Source organism: Stegostoma tigrinum, chromosome 27 (assembly GCF_030684315.1).
Source record: "Stegostoma tigrinum isolate sSteTig4 chromosome 27, sSteTig4.hap1, whole genome shotgun sequence".
NCBI lineage: Eukaryota > Metazoa > Chordata > Chondrichthyes > Orectolobiformes > Stegostomatidae > Stegostoma > Stegostoma tigrinum.
The window spans coordinates 22161231-22178082 of NC_081380.1; the positions used below are offsets into that span (position 1 = coordinate 22161231).

General features: G+C 39.6%; 1 protein-coding gene across 4 annotated transcripts in view; it reads right to left on the reverse strand.

The window, feature by feature from the left end:
• LOC125464536 (unconventional myosin-XIX) overlaps window positions 1-16852 on the reverse strand; it is a 70939-nt gene that overhangs the window by 2695 nt on the left and 51392 nt on the right. For 3 of the 4 annotated variants that reach the window (XM_048557025.2, XM_048557023.2, XM_048557024.2), the window contains exons 18-23: window positions 16640-16710; window positions 16119-16231; window positions 15573-15742; window positions 6809-6938; window positions 2812-2897; window positions 57-401 (exon numbers count right to left, since the gene is read on the reverse strand). In XM_048557025.2, the coding sequence (XP_048412982.1) occupies window positions 57-401; window positions 2812-2897; window positions 6809-6938; window positions 15573-15742; window positions 16119-16231; window positions 16640-16710 (915 nt within the window). Of the gene's footprint in view, window positions 1-56; window positions 402-2811; window positions 2920-6808; window positions 6939-15572; window positions 15743-16118; window positions 16232-16639; window positions 16711-16852 lie in introns of those variants that run through there. The other variant, XR_007250032.1, reaches the window with a different exon arrangement.

Genomic DNA, 16852 nt, shown 5'->3' on the forward strand with positions numbered 1-16852 from the left:
CTTCACTAATTTTTAACATGAATACAAATATTACTTCTACAAAAAAAAATCCTTACCTCGGGTAATGCTCTAATAGAAGCAATACCTTGATCAGACTGATGATGTTCCACCTTATAGTTGCTTCTCCATTTCACCTTAAAGGCAGCCAATCGAGTAAAGGCCTTAAGTGTTTCAGATATGGATGGAGTCATTCCAGTAATGCAAACAGATGAAAGCATCAGACCCAGTGGCCAGGCATGTAACTTTAGATCTCTGAATTGAGTAGCTTGGGAAAGCTTGTTTGGTGATTCATACACACTCCGATATAAAGGTGAGCAAACGGGAGATTCCCGAACCAATGCCATTTCTTTAAAATCTGTTGTATCATCTAATTCCTTTGCTGCCAAGAAATCCATTTTAATCTGAAGATGTCAGCAAAAAGCATAGATTAGTTGAATGCTTAAATTTATGTGCCAGTTTAGCAGAGGGTATGGGATTGACCTACTCCAGGATCATTGTACAAAATATAAACCATCATTGCAATTCAGTACTGTAGGGGAGATGCTGTCTTTCTGAGTGGACATTAAAAGGCCCTTTAGTGCATGGTAAAGGATGCAATTACTCCATAAAAAGCAAAAAGACAATAGTGCATTTATACATCAACGTTCTTAAGACATTGCAACATACTTTATAACTAAGATTCAGTTTTGTAGTAGATTCATTGTTCTAATGCAGGCAAAAGAGAAGCAAAGTTCTCATGATGTCTTAGCCAACCACCCAAAAGTAGATTAACTGCTCATTAATTTCATTTGTTATGAATGGGATCTTCCACTGACTAAATCAATTGCTGCTTTTCCTGAACAAGTGCCTGTCACTCAAGAATAAATCACAAGATGTAAAAATTCACGAGAAGCTAAAAGATATAATAAATTCTGTAAAATTAAAGATTTCTATTGTTCAACATATCCAAATCTATATGTACTTAATTTTTAAAAAATTTCCATGTATTTAGTCTACCAATATAAAAATATTTCAAAATTCAAATTATTCTTTTTAGAGAAGACTCATCCAATGTCTGCGCTGTAATGCAACACTTGTAAATTAAGTAATTTAGGAAACATATACAAATTTAAAAATTTTTTAAGGTTTAGCTATTCAGTGCAGTAACGCAGTTTCAGTGAACAGTTACTGATTATAAGGGATAGCCTTGTAAAATTTAAAGTGCATTGGATTGGGGTTAGTCTATCGACAAGAACGGACAAGGGTACTGCAGGCACCAGTGCCTGGGCCCCAGTTATTCACAAGCTATTAATGATTTGGATGAGGGAACTGTAAGTAATATCTTCTGGGTTGCAGATGACACAAAGCTGGATAGAAGGGTGAGTTGTGAGGAGGATGCAGAGATGCTTCAGTGTGATGGGTGAAGTATAATGTGGATAAATGTTAATTATGCTTTTTAATAGAAAGAACAGGAAAATATCTGAATGAATGGAGATAGTTTGGGAAAAAGGGAGGTGCAATGAAACCTGGGTGTTCTTGTACACCAGTCACTTAAAATCAGCATGCAGGTGCATAGGTAGAGAACAAGGCAAATGGTACATTGGTCTCTAATAGCGAGAAGATTTGAGTACAGGTATAGGGATGTCTTGAAACAGGGCCTAGATGAAACCACACATGAAGTACTGTTTGCAGTTTTGCTCTCCTAATATAAGGAGGAATGTGCTGACTATGGAGGAAGTGCAACTAGACTCATTCCTGGGATGATAAGCCTGATGTCTGAGACTGGATCAGTTAGGATTATATTCACAGGATTTTAAAAGAATGAGGGGAGTTCGCCTAGAAAGCTATACAATTCTAACAGGACAAGACAGGGTAAATGCAGGAAGGGTGTTTTCATTGACCAGGTCATCCAAAATGGGATCACAGTCTAAGGAATTGGGGTAGGTCATTAAGGACAGATAAGGAGAAATTTCTTCACCCAAAAGATGCCATAAGCAGCAGCTGAGGCCAAAATATTGAATATTTTCAAGGAGTTAGATGTAGTTCTTAGGGTTAAAGGGGTCAAAGCGTATGGTGAGAAAGCAGGAACAGGGTTCCAAGTTTGATGATCAACCGTTATCATATTGAATGGCCAAGCAGACTCGGACAGTTGAATGGATGGTATCTGCTCCTATGTTCTAGAACATAGAACATCGAACAGTACAGCATAGTACAGGGCCTTCGGCCTACGATGTTATTCCGAACTTTTACCCTAAACCTAAGGTCTATTTAACCTCCACCACTACCTTATACTATCATCCATTTGCCTACCTAATAGCCACTTAGATGCCCCTAATGAGGCCGACTCCACTACCCTTTCCAGCAAATCATTTCACGGCCCTACCACTATCTGAGTAAAGAACCTACCTCTGACGTCTCCCCGATATCAACCTCCTTTCGCTTTAAAACTATGTCCCCTCACAAAAGCTATTCTCACAAGGGAAAAGTCTCTGGCTGTCTACTCTATCTATACCTCTGATCATTTTGTACACCTCTATCAAGTCACCTCTCACCCTTCATCATTGTAAAGAGAAAAGCCCTAGCTCTCTCAAACTTTCCTCGTAAGACCTTCTCTCCATTCCAGGCAACATCCTGGTAAATCTCCTCTGCACCTTTTCCAATGCTTCCACATCTTTCCTGTAATGACGTGACCAGAACTGGACACAGTACTCCAGATGTGGCCGAACCAGGCTTTTGTATAACTATTCTATAGTCTATGTTTCTGTGAACTGTATTACATTATTCATTTAAACTAGGTACAGTAACATTTTTGAATTCAAAACTCCAACTCACTTTCCAGGTTTTCCATGCTCGTTGCAGCACCACTGCAGCCTGATGAAGTTTTTTAATCCAACGTCTGGTCAACCATGATCTGATTGCTGTGAGAAACAAATCAATGAACTGTAAATGAGAAAGAACATGCATTTTAAAATACAGTGCTACAACCTGTATATATATAAAGCTTTAAACCACCTGCTTTTTGATCTAGCTTCATAATACATGTTTTTTTAAAAAGTCCTCAAGTTCAGTTGGAAACTGACATAGCATCCCACTTGCACATATATCAGCATATGAGGCACTCGATGGTCGCTGTTGAAAAAGGAACATCTGTAGAAAAATTTATAGCTGTTCCTTCAAACTTTCTGACAAATTAAAAATGGTTTTTAGTGATAAATTAATCAAGTTATTTCTAGACTATCTCAAGACAGTGTTACAAAAATTGCATACCTTACATATGATATTTTTAAGATAATCAGTTCGTTGTTGAGTTGACCAGAAGTTACATACCTTGATATTCTTCTTTAGTTCTACGATGAGCAGAAGAGATAATCAAAAAATTGAACGGAGTTAGTGATAGTTGGATTTGGATTTGGATTTGGATTTGGTGGGGGAAGCTAGTTTGAGGTGGAACTGAAGTAGGAAGGGAAAGAATGAAACTTAAACTTAGAAGTTAGATTGGAGGAAGTGAGGGATACAAATACACAAATGTCTAATATGGCCAGCTGTGCACATTGTTTTTGGTTTGGAAAGCTGAAACTGATTACTCCAGTTCAGGAAACAGGTTGTATTAGTTACTTCTCTTCTTCTTGCTTGTATGAAATATAGAAGTACAACAGCAAGTTATGGTCCATCCCTCCATTAAGATCACAAAGAAATTCTTCTAAACAGGGAATATTTTCCTTACCTGGGAAGCCATTTCTCAGCTAAGCTGATATCATTGCAGAGTTCCAACATTGCACCCAATCTGCAAGCACTGCCCTCTGACACCCAAGAATGAGAACATTCAATGACTGAGACATCTGTGCAGATACCCAGATCCTGGTGTACAAGGCAATCATCCTTCACCACCTTAATACACTTGAGAAGTACCAGAAAAGCTGTTTAAGTCAGTTTCTCTGCAAAAGCTGTGAGGACAGGCACACTAATTTCATCTAATAGCACCTGCACGGAGTCCATGTTCATCCAAAGCCAACTCCACTGAGCCGGCCATATGCTTAGAATGCCTGAGTTCCAATTAACAAAACCAGTCTTCAGCCAGTTCAAGGAAGGACAAAGGAAGTATTTCAAAGACTCCCTGAAGGCTTCCGTCAAAAAAATGCAACATAGATGTCAACGCATGGGAGCCCCTCATTCAGAAGAAACACAGTCTTGGAAGAATCTCCTTTATGAAGGGACACATTTCTTCGAGAACACCCAAAAGCAAGAGGATGTACAGTAAAGGATTTAGAGTAAGATCTCAAGGCCAAGAGCTACTTCCACCTCCTCGACACACCTGCCAAATGTGTGGTCAGAGATGTGGCTCTAGACAAGGACCCACAGAACCCATCACCAGTGATAAAGAATTCCCTAGGCCGACAATAATACTCATTAGCAAGTGATTGATATAGACAAGATTCAAATGGTTAGTTTGAAACCACTCAAGTTAGAATCGTATGGCAGTTATTGCAGGACCAACAATTCTTTGTTGCAACAGTAACCATGATGCAATTGACTTAAAAGACTCTCGGAGATTAAATGAATAAATTTCCTGAAATTATGACATTCAAAGAAATAGGTGAGGATAGGAAGTTGCAAAACTGTTCATAACTTCCCATTCATAAATTCCCATTAGCATTCTAATTAAGAAATTGTACTTTTAAATTGGAAAGCTGCAAACATGACTTCTGGATTTAGGACAATGGGAGGTTGGGGGGGTGGCGGTGGGAGGAAGAGGGGAGAACAGAACCACTTCAGACCTGCCAGTTTCACATTACCAATAGGGAAATTAGTGAAATTTATCACCAGAGTGAATGAATAGGGTATTGTACATTCTACTTCACCTAAAATATCAATTTATTATGTATCCTAAATTGTGAAGATGGGATAAGCAAGTTCTAAAGGGGCAAGGACAGATTATGTGACTGTGCAAAAAGAAACTATGGCACCTCTGGAGTTCAATCTAAATGGTCACCTAGAGTGGTTTCTACAAATACAAATTAGAATCTTTTTTCCCAAAAATAGCAGGTCATTAAAAACTGTGGAAGTGTTACAATATTTAGATGTCCAAGTACACAAATACTAAAAGGCAGTCCACATGCACTAAAAGGAATTAAGGAAGCTAAAGAAATGCTAGACTTTATTTCAAATTAATAGATAAAAGGATGAACATTAGGCTTCTGTTCTACACACTATGCACCTCAACAGGAATACTGTAATCAGTTATTGGCATGTGAACTCAGTGATAATGAGGATATATTTGTCTTGGAGGACTACACCTCAAATAGACCAGAATAATACCAAGCTAACAAAGCTAAATTGTGATACAAGTTTGCATACTTTTTAACTAATAAATCCCTTGAATTTAGAAGACCAGAGGTAGTTTCTTGGTGTTTAAGACATCATAAGGATTAAATACAAAAATACAAAGTAAATATTATTTTCTCCATGGGGAATAAGAGGGCACTTTTCAAACTAGAACTAGGTCATTCAGGAGTTAAGTCAGAAAGCACTATTTTACACAAAAATGTAGCGGAAATATGGAACTCACTCTCCTAGAAAGATGTGAATGCTGCATTGACTGGAATTTTAACTCATTATCATTGCAATTTTTCTGAGGCCGAGAGAGAGATATCCAGTTTTGAGGAGTCATTATTGGACTTGAAACATTGACTATGTTTCCCTTTCTCCAAAGATGCTGCCAGAACTGCTGAGTTTCTTTTTACTTACTAAGTCGTAAAATTGTTGGCTGGGCCAGCATATTTTGCTTCCCTCCCTGTTGTCCTTGAGAAGTTAATGGTGAGCTGCCTTCTTGAACTGCTGCAAACTACGTGTTGTAGGTAGACCTACAACGTCATGTTATTCATTCATGGATGTGAGCATTGCTGGCTAGGCCAGCAACTTATTCTCTATCCCCAATTCCAGAAGTTTGACCTAACCATACCGAAGGAAAAGCAATATATTTCCAATACGGGATGGTGAGTGGATTAGAGATTGTTTCCATATATTTGTTCTCTTGTCCTTCTAGATGGTAGTGGTGATGGGTTCGGAAGGTGCTATCTAAAGATCCCTGATCAATTTCTGCAGAACATCATGCAGACAGTAGTAGTGTGTACTGAGTAAAGGTGGTGGAGGGGCTGGATGTTTGTGGATATGGTACCAATGAAGCAGGCTGCTTTGTGTTAGATGGTGTCAAGCTTTTTCATTATTGGAACTGCATTCATTCTAGGCAGTTGGGGAGTATTCCATCACACTCCAGACTTTGCCTTGTAGATGATGGATGGGCTTTGGAGAGTTAGGAGGGAACTTACTCACTGCAGGAGTCCTAGCCTCTGACATACTCGTGTAACCACTGTATTTATATAGCAAGTCCTATTCAGTTTCTGGTCAATAGTAACCCCCAGGAAGTTGATAGTGGGGTATTCAGTGACATAATGCCACTGAACGTCAAGGGACTATGGCTAAATTGTCTCTTGTTGGAAATGGTCAATGCTTGCCATTTTGTGTCCTGTGAATTAGATATACTTCTTTTCAGTCCAAACTTAGATTTTGTCTAGACCTTGCTGCATTTTGTCATGAACTACTCATGTATCCGAGGAGTTGCAAATTGTGCTGAACATTGTGCAATCATTGTAGAATTTTCTGAGTGTTAGTTTTAGATTTACAGCATTTGCAGTATTTTACTTTTATTTGAGATTTCTTCTGTGTTTATTCTTAATTAACCAGAGTTGGAAATGCTCAAGACAAACACAGAAGTGTTTCACTCCATCACTAAAATCTCTTCTAACACGATCTATAAAGGTACAATACTAGCCTGCTTGAATGATGGTCGCTGCTCGCCTTGATCGTGCTAATTTTCTTTGACAATATCTTCGCCAGTTATATTGAATGCAAAGTACTTTCTTGGAAAGAGTTTGACTTCTGGCACTTTCGAGCATCTCGAGCTAAAAGAGATTTAATAACGTAAACATTTACTAACCATTTGAAACATTCACATCCACCTATAATCTACAATGCAGCAGTGAATACACTTCACCAGTAGTAGATGCCAGAATGTTTTCAGATGTTATTCATTCATGGAAGTGGGCATTGCTGGCTAGGCCAGCAATTTATTCTCTATCCCTAATTACCCAAAGGGCAATAAAGATTCAGCCACATTGCTGTGGGTCTACACTCATGTAGCCCAGACAAGGTAAGAATGGCAAATTCTTTCCCTAGAGGACAGTAGTAAACTAGGTGGGTTTTCCCTAACAATTTAGATACTCTGCACTTGGCTGGTCATCATTTGATTCTTAATTCCAGATTTTCACTGAATTCAAATTCTACCATTTACTGTGGCAGGATTCAAACCTGGGAGACCAAACATTAACTGTGCCTCTGGATTAATAGTCTAATTTACCAATAACCAATAATACCAATAGATCATCACTTCCCCTAGAGTTTACACAGGAACACCACAAGAAATTACAGAAGGAGGAGTAGGTCATTCAGACCCTCAATCTGCTTTGACATTCAACTAGAGCATGGCTTCTACCTCATTTTACTGCATATCACCTGATATGTTTAATATCTAGAAATCTAGTCATTTGGTAGTACTGAACTTAAGTAATGCTGGAAAAAAGAACACTTGGATTCATCAGGATAATTGACAAGAAACTCCAAAGGGGAAAATAACACTTAGGCTGTATGAGAGGAGAGTGCCGATTGGTTAGTGTGTGGATTCTGTTTGATAGAAAAGTTGACGGGGGAATGCACCAGTTAATGATGACTGATCATTAGTTGCTAAGTTTTGCTTATATTTTAAACAAAGTAAGTTGCTTCAGATTTGTCAAGACACCAAATAATGTCTGTCCCTTATTCTCTTGTCATGAAACACATACAATGAATGCACATGTACTTTTCATTTGCAAAGAACAGGGCCACATATATTAATACATGCTGTTTCCAGCACACACAAGTGCACTGCATTGTGAGCATAACTAACAATTCTAAATCAGTTGTCTTCATGACAACACCTCTAAGAATGGATTTGCCAATCAGTACTGTCTTCTCATACAGTTATACTCACACAGTACAAACCTTGGTGGTGTAAACAGTGAACCTTTGATGCTTTCCCTCTATGGCATTTATATCCTCTCTTAGCAAAAGGAGAAGAAAATTGTAGACAATACTCCAGATGTGGTCTCACCGAGGCTTTATACAACTGCAGCAAGGTTTGTTTCTACAGTGCTCAAAGGATCTTGCAATAACAGGACAACATACTATTTGGCTTCTTAATTGTTTGCTTGTATTCAGGTTAGCTTTCAGCAACTTAAGAATAAGCATACCAAGGTTAAATCAACATTTAAGGAATACTCTACATTTATATCTTTCTACCAAAGTAGATAACCACACATGGTACATAACGTGAAAACAATCTGCCATGCTCTTGCCCAATCACTTAGCATTCTAAATCCCCTTGCAAGTCTCTTCTGCATTTTCCCATTCAGTTTAGTATCAACATCAAGCTGGGAAGTATTGCATTTGTCCCCAAATCAAAATCATTGATAAAGATCATGAATGGTTTGGGCCTTAAGCACTGATCCTCCTGGTACCCTATTAGTCAGTCTGCAAAGCTGACAATTATCTATTCCTACTCTGCTTTCAGTCCATTCATCAATTTCAATCCATACCAGCAGTATATTACCACAGTCTATGTACAATTCAACTTGTAAACATCCTATGTGGGGCCTTATCTCAAGTCAAAAGACATCATATCCACTAATTCCTCTTTATCTATTCTGCTACTCTCACTCTCAAAACATCAACAGTTTTGTCAATTTCCCTTTCATAAATCTGCCCAACCCTACAACTGCTTTCAAAGTGTCCAGTTATTATATCCTTTATAATACATTTTAGCATTTTCCTTACTCTGATGTCAGTGCAACAAGCCTGTATTTCTCCATCTTCCCTTGTCCTCCTTTATTACTGAGGTTACATTGTGTTGTGAAGTTGAGTAGAGTGTGGAGGGACTGGAAGGTAGGGCATTAGAATTTGATGTTGTGGGTGGAGGGAGTGGGAAGGATGAATGTGTGATCACTTTAAAAGAGGAGTTTTACTAGGTTTGGAGATTAAAAACAGGAGTGTCAGAGGTTCTGTTCAGTCTTGACTGCTGGCTCTGATGGGGCTAGATCAGTGTCAAGGACTCTCCACATGTTAATAAAGAGTGGCTTAGTGACAGGATACCGACCTCTGTGGAGATGTTTTAGAGGCGACACGAGATTTTTTTTTTCTTTATTCATTCACAGGGTGAGGGCATTACTGTATAGACAGCATTAATTTCCATCCCTAATTACCCAGAGGGCAGTTAAGAGTCAACCACATTGCCGTGGATCTGGAGTAACATGTAGGCCAGAACAGGTAAGGATGGCAGTTTCCTTCCCCAAAGGGCATTCGTGAAAAAGATGGGTTTTTCTGACAATCGACAACGGATTCACAGTCATCATTAGATTCTTAATTCCAGATATTTATTGAATTCAAATTCCACTATCTGCCACAGCAGGATTCAAACCAGGGTTCCCAGAATACTGTCTAGGCCTCTGATTAGCAGTCCAGCGAAAATACCACTCGGTCTTCACCTCCCCCAGTAAACTGGGATTAATGATGCAACCTGTAAAAGCACTGACTAGCTGAAACCAAACTGGACATCAAACAGGCACAACAACTGGCTTTATCATTGGAAAATACAGCAAGTGGAGAATGTGACTTGCAGGGTATTCCAATGGAAGTGGACACCCTCGCCAGGCCGACCAAGCATTGGGAACACCACTTGAGTAAAGACAATTGTATAGCCTCATTCAGGACATATACTGAAAGGATGGAGTCAAGATCAGTCCACAGCAAAATTCCAAAACAAAGCTAAGCCTCAGCTAAACAATTTACATCTTCTTCAGGATCTGGGCTGGCAAGTCATTGTAGTTACTGCCGGTACGCAGACTCCACACAGCAAAAGAGTCCTACTAGATCTAAATTGAGTGAGAGTACTCGTAGGCCAATATCAAGGAGAAAGCACATCCTGGAAAGTCCATCTACATCAGCTTTAGAACAATTAAGCTACTTAGCACCATTCAACTCAGAACCAATCACAATAATCATCCAGTTTAACGAACACCCAGTTCTATCAGAGGTCGATACCGACACAGATGTTTCAGTGATCGCAGAATCAGTCTTTAACAAAATTCGCACTAGACTCCAACCCCTAAATTTGTGCAAGACCTCAGCTAGACTGAGAATCTATACCAGGATGCCTTTATAGGTTAAGGGTATAACTTGTGTTCTGGTCTCTTATGAGAAGCAGTTGGTTCAGTTACCACTGACCAAAGTAAAAAGTGCGGGCCAATCATGATGGGGTGAAATTGGTTGAGAAATATTCATCTTGATTGGCTTAAGGCTGCCTGTGTGAAGTCCTAATTAAATACCCAGAAATTTTTCAGGAAGAGACTGTCAAAGGAGCTAAGGCCACCTTGCATGTTGACCAGGAAGCAATTCCACAATTCTGCAAGGTCCAGCTAATGTTATTTGCCTTACAAGCAAAAGGTAGAAATCAGAAGGCTGGAAAGCGAAGGAATCATCAAACCATTCCACTCTGCGAGTGGACAGCACCAGTCGATTGTGAAGCCCAATGGGTCAGTTTACCTTTGTGGGGATTTTAAACAAATGGTTTTATTTTGTAAAGACAGTTAGAGACTCAGAGATAGCAAAGTAAAGCAGCACTTAAGAAATTTATTCAAGCAAAACACTAGTGTATATGCAAGGACAGAGGGTCCAAGACTCATTCGGGAGTTTGAACTCTCTCCAAATACAATGGTAAGTACTTCTTTTATACCACTACACAAACAGGCTCATGCAACCCCGAAACTATGTTAATTATTATCCACATCTAGTATGAGCAGTAAATCTAACCCCACACAGTTTACTATCAGTGATACACAGCTCCTACACTATCATACTGGGGGCAATTGTCCTTTGAAACATTTATCAAAAACAAACATGCAGTTACTCATCGTGTCTCGCCCTGACCCCTTGTCACTAACATCTGCAGACTAATTTATTTCCCACCTGGAGCATCCCGTGGCCTGTTCCATTGTGTACCATCTTCCAATTAGCTGCCTGTCTCTGCAGCAGCAAGCAGCTCTTTCAATCCTTATTTGTAACCCTTACGTATATATTTGTCCCTTACTACAGATCTGAGAGAAAACTATACTACCGTAAGGAATCTACATGTATACGCTCTTTTGCCTTTCAACAGTAAACCACTTTTTGCAGCTAGATAAACACTCAATCCCTTGCATAGAGGATATATAGAGAAAGCTGGCAGGGGCTGTCCTTCATGAAGCTGGACATAAGCCAGGCATACTTGCAACTGCGGTTAGATGAGGATGCCCAGAGGTATGCTACAATTAATACTCATATGGGTTTTCACCAATATACAAGACTGTAATTTGATTTGTAAGCCTGTGCAAACTTTCAGTAGACAATGGTGAAGACTTTACAAAATCTACCAAGTTTGCCATTTGTCTAGATGTACTAATAACAGGGAAGACTAATAAGGAGACTTAGAGAACTTGGACGTAGTCCTTATATATTTCTCCCATGTCTGTGTACGCCTTCGAAGGGGAAAAATGTGTGTTCCAGGCACCCCAGGTGACCTACTTGGGCGACAGTGTCAACAATGCCAGGATACATCCATTGCAAGATAAAATGAGGGTGATCAAAGGTGCCCCGGGTCCTACATCAGTACCGGAGCTTGGGCTGGAGAATTATCCTGAACAAGCACATGAGCGAAATGAAAGCTGCAAACTCAAAAACGGGTGCAGGAGCAAAACACGCCCAGCTCCTCAACTGCCTTTCCGATTGTTCCTTGAGTTCTCCGTCTCCATCCAGTGTCGAGGATACCTCGAAATCTAAGATGACAGGGCGGATGTTGCCACCTCAACGCCTTTGCTTCCTGAAGAGGAGAATGAATTTCTTCCAAGATGCTCCAGGCACAACAGGTGAGCTACTGCGTGTTATTCTCCAACCGTATCAGAAGGAAAGTTAGATGAACCTGACCTGGTGCTAAAACGTCCCGGGAGAAGATACAAAAAAAAGAAAAGAACCGGCCTATACCCTCAGAGTCAGGGAGGGAACGATGTAGCAACCGCAAGGTCAGCCAGCTGAGCCTCAGAGTACAAGTTTCCTGATGGGGGCTGTTAATCTGGTCCAATTAGGGACTCCTAGCTGACAGATATAAACAGAAGTGTCAGAGGCTCTATTCAGTCTGACAAAAAGCTCCAAGGAAGCTGTATCATTATCAAGGACTCTCTTTGTGTAAGTAAAGGGTGATTTGGCGATGGGATACCAGCCTGTGTGGAATTAGTTTTAGAAGATGACCACTAACACCCGCCCTACATCCAAAGCCACTCTTTCAACACTTCGGGATGAAGATCATCAGATCAGGGGTTTATCAACTTTCAGTCTTATTAACTTCTCCAGTACTACTTTCATACATATAATACAATTCAGCTCAATAACTGTGTATCCTGAGACTAACATTGAACCACTCATATGTTATGTTTCCTTCTTAAGTGCTATCCCTGCATCCCCAATAATCTTTCGACCTCTCCACATTTCCATTTAGCCCCTTTATATCACTGGTAATGTCTCCATTTAATTCCTGAATTCACAGCTTTGAGAACTGCCATGCCTTTGTTGGCAATACATTTTCTTTATATTAAGAAGTGCTTATAATCCCTGAACACTATGACAGTCCTAGTCTATATCAGTAAAACTCTATCATTTTTACAGACATATGAGATCTCCTAACATATTTGCTCATCAATTTCCCACTGACTACTGGAGGGCCTACAAAACAAGCCCAACAAGGTGAACATCCCTTTCTTATTTTTCAGTATCACCCATTTAACATCACTGGGCAATCTCCTACAAATATCCTCCCTCAGTACAGCCATAATGTTATCCCCACTAAAAAAACATCATTCCCCCCCACCTTCCCTAGTATCCTTCCTATAGCATCTGTACACGCAACATTAAGCTGCCACTCCCTTGTCCATTCTGAGCCATTTTTCTGTAATAGCTATGATCCCAATCCCTGTTCCCAACCATAACCGAAGTTAACCTGCCTTAACTGTCAGGCCTCTCACATTGAAGTAAATGCAGTTATATTTATCAGTCTTATCTCATTCTCTACCATGCTGCTGTCTGCCTTGCTACTGTTATCTATTGTGCCAGACACAGACTTTCTTTTCTCACTATTGCTTTGGCTCCCCCTACACCACCACCCCCACCTCCCCTACTAGTTTAAAGCCTCTCGAGTAGCACTAGATAGTCTCCCAGGAAAAATTCTGGTCCCCTTCCAATTCAGGTGGAAGCTGTCCCTCTTACACGGGGGTTATTTCTACCCCTGAAGAGATCCCAATGGTCCAAAAATGTGAATCCTTGCCCCCTGCATCAGCTCCTCAGCCACATATTCATCTGCTCTATCCTCCTATTCCTACTCTCATTAGCATATATCACGAATAGTAGTCGAGATATTACTACTCTCAGGGATTTACTTTTTAACCTCCTGTCTAGTTTCCTCTTTTGTCTCGGCAGAACCTCATCCCTTTTCTTACGTAAGTCATTGGTACGAACACACACAACGAACACCTGCTGGTCACGCTCCCCTTTCAGAACATTCTGCACTGTCTCAGAGATATCCTTGGCCCTAGTACCAGGGAAACAACAAGCTATCCTGATGCATTGCTGACAGCCAAAGAAATATCTGTACCCCAGATTGGAGGGTTTCCTATTACAATCAATTGCTTGGAACCTGACATGCCCCTCACTACAGTACAGCCAGTCACGGTACCAGGAACCTGACTGTCAGTACCATACTCTCCCCTGAGAAGCCATCCCCCGCTACTGTATCCAAAACACCATACCTGTTTGAAATGGGATTAGCCACAGAAGTCTTCTGCACTACCTGGTTACTTCTCCTACCGTTCCTAGCAGTCAACCATCTACTTGACTGTATCTTTGGTTTTTCTACTTTCCTGAAGCTGCCACTCATCACACCCCTTTGCTCTTGTAAACTTTTCTAACCGCCACTCCAACCTATTCGTGCAGTCTGATAACATTCGCCACCACACTTCCTGCAGACAGCCTCCAGAAATATTCAAATTCTTCCTGTTCTCCCACATCTGAGAGGAAGAGCTCATCGCTCAACTAAAACCCATTTCTGCCCCTTTAACAATCTACAGACCCAGAAATTACCTAAAAACAAACAACACATTTTGCTCTGAAACACAGCATTAGCACAGTCTTACTGCTCAAAAACACTGCTCTGGCATAACTTAATAGAAATCCTTAATAATAAAAGTCAAACAAGAGACAGATCACAGTATAAACATCAGGAAAAAAATGTTCTCACCTTACCCATAATGTTTTTTTTTGTATAACTAAAATAAAGATTTAGAAGTTCCAAGTCTTAAAAATCAAACATTTAGCTGTTCAGGCTCAAAAACCAAAGGTTGTCCTCTTCTCTGGTAGCTTCAGGCATCAATTTTGTTTTCCCTCTAAATCACTGATACCTCTGCAGCTGCACTGAAGCTGGATATTAAATCTATCAGATCAGCTATGAAACTGCACTGCTTGTTCGTTATTTCAGCGAAATCCAATATCCAGAACCCTTGTGCAATTTCAGTCTGACAACTGTGAAACTATACTTAGCTGCTTTATAAAACGCCAGAAGTCACACGACACCAGGTTGTAGCCTAACAGGTTTATTTGAAATCTCCAGCTTTCAAAGCACTGCTCCTTCTCAGGTGAAGAGGTAACTTCTGACCTTCAGCACCAACACATAAAGATCATAAAAAGCCAATCTCCGAACCTTATGCAATTCTTCAGTCTTCAATCCTGCCACATGGTCACTGTCCCAAAACTCCCTCTCCTACTTTGTTATAAAGTTTTTGTTTTTTTTTTAAAATGTTCCAAAAACAATGCGAGACTTGTAAAAAACAGCAATTACTGCCCTAAGGAAGTGAGTAGATCCAGCTTAGTGCTGAAGAAACCTCAAAACCTAGAGCAGCTCTCCCATCTACCATTTTATTTTCTTCCCATCCGCTGTTATACTGACAAGGGATCGGAGGTGAGATTGTGAGGACAGATTACACAAGTTAGATTTGAGATCTTCTGGAAGTTAGAAGGCTAAGAGGAGGTGATTTATTGTATAGGTTTGAATTTTGCAAGAAATTGACAGGTTACAGAGACAGCGCAAGTGATGAATACTCCTAAAAAAAATAAAAAATCTCAATTAATAATTTCAAATCTAAGATCAATAGAATCGAATAGAAGTGAATATTTTGCACTAGCCAAAGGTGTTTCCAATATGAAGTCAGGACAAGGAAATGAAGCTTGAGATCATGCTGTTCTGCATGATTTGAATGGCCGACAGGCTTGAAGAAGTGAATAGTCTCCTTCTGTTCTTATACAGCCTTAAGGAAAATTAAAAATCAAATTTCTAATCAGTTTTTTTTTCCAAAATAATTTAGGCAACTTACCATACTGTGAGTCATGAACACTTTTGTTTTGCCACAATGTACTAATGAGCTACGTGATCGGTTCTCAGTTGGCTTAAAGGATGAGGTGATACTTTGGCCACCTAATACATTAGTGAGAATGTCTTGTACAGTGAAGCTCAAAGCTTCAGTGCTGCCATCTGAAGAAGAACCTGCAAAAGGCAAACGATATCCATTTCCATGGCAAGAGCATTTTCATTACAGGCAGATGTCAGAAAGCAGAGATACTGCAGCAAAGTCGAGTCTGTTAGCAAACTGAAGGCAGCAAACAGAATTGGTGAACTCAAATGGAGAAATACTGGAAGAAGAGAGAAAGAATAAACAAAGGAAACAGGAGAGAAAAATTAAGTTTACACATCTAATACAGCACTAAGTATAAACACAGTATAAACTGTAAACCAACAACTGTACAAAAATAAACAAGCTTTGAATAAAGCAACATTATCAATACAGTATTAAACAAGCTCAATTAGTGTTTACTTTGTAAATTATACTCCTAAGGTTATCAATAAAAATTTTATGGCAAACCTTTCCTCTTTTTTGCAGGACAGCATCCATTAAATCTAGCTGCAGTTTTCAAATTAAGTTTCCAATCTGTTTTCAGAAGTCCATAGCGCTCCACAAAATGCTGGAATGGGACCCTAAATTGCAAAATACCCTTAGACACCATGTGAGGACAATAACAGTTTACAAAACATACCTCAAAAAAAATTTTGAATCCATACCAATTAAAATGCAAACGTTACATCATGTCTTTTCCAATGGAATCATCTGTCTAATCAATCAGTATTTTGTGTGTAACTGGTCCATTTTATACCTTCTTGAGCATATGATTTCCACAATTAGTTATTTGTAACCATCAGGAAGAAATAAACTAGAACATGGTTTATGATGCAATATGATGCATTCCATCATGTTTAGGTATGCATCAAGAACGAGAATTCATTGAAGATCCATTGTTCCACTTATTCAAGCTATTAATATGTAGTATATAATGAGCCATGAGTTCTCTTCATTTGAACAGCATAACTTTCAATAGACTAACATACCTAATAGGGAATCCAGCTGCACTGAGGTGGATTGTTTCAACAATACCGCAAGCTTCTAGCTGGCTGAGAATCTAAAGCAAACAGGTCACTCATGAAAATACGCTTAAGTACCCTCAAACATTTGATGTAAATTTCCTTCTGGCTACACCATGGACAAATTCCAAAAGCATGGTGCACCTATAGTAAAACTGTACACAAAGATAATACATGGAT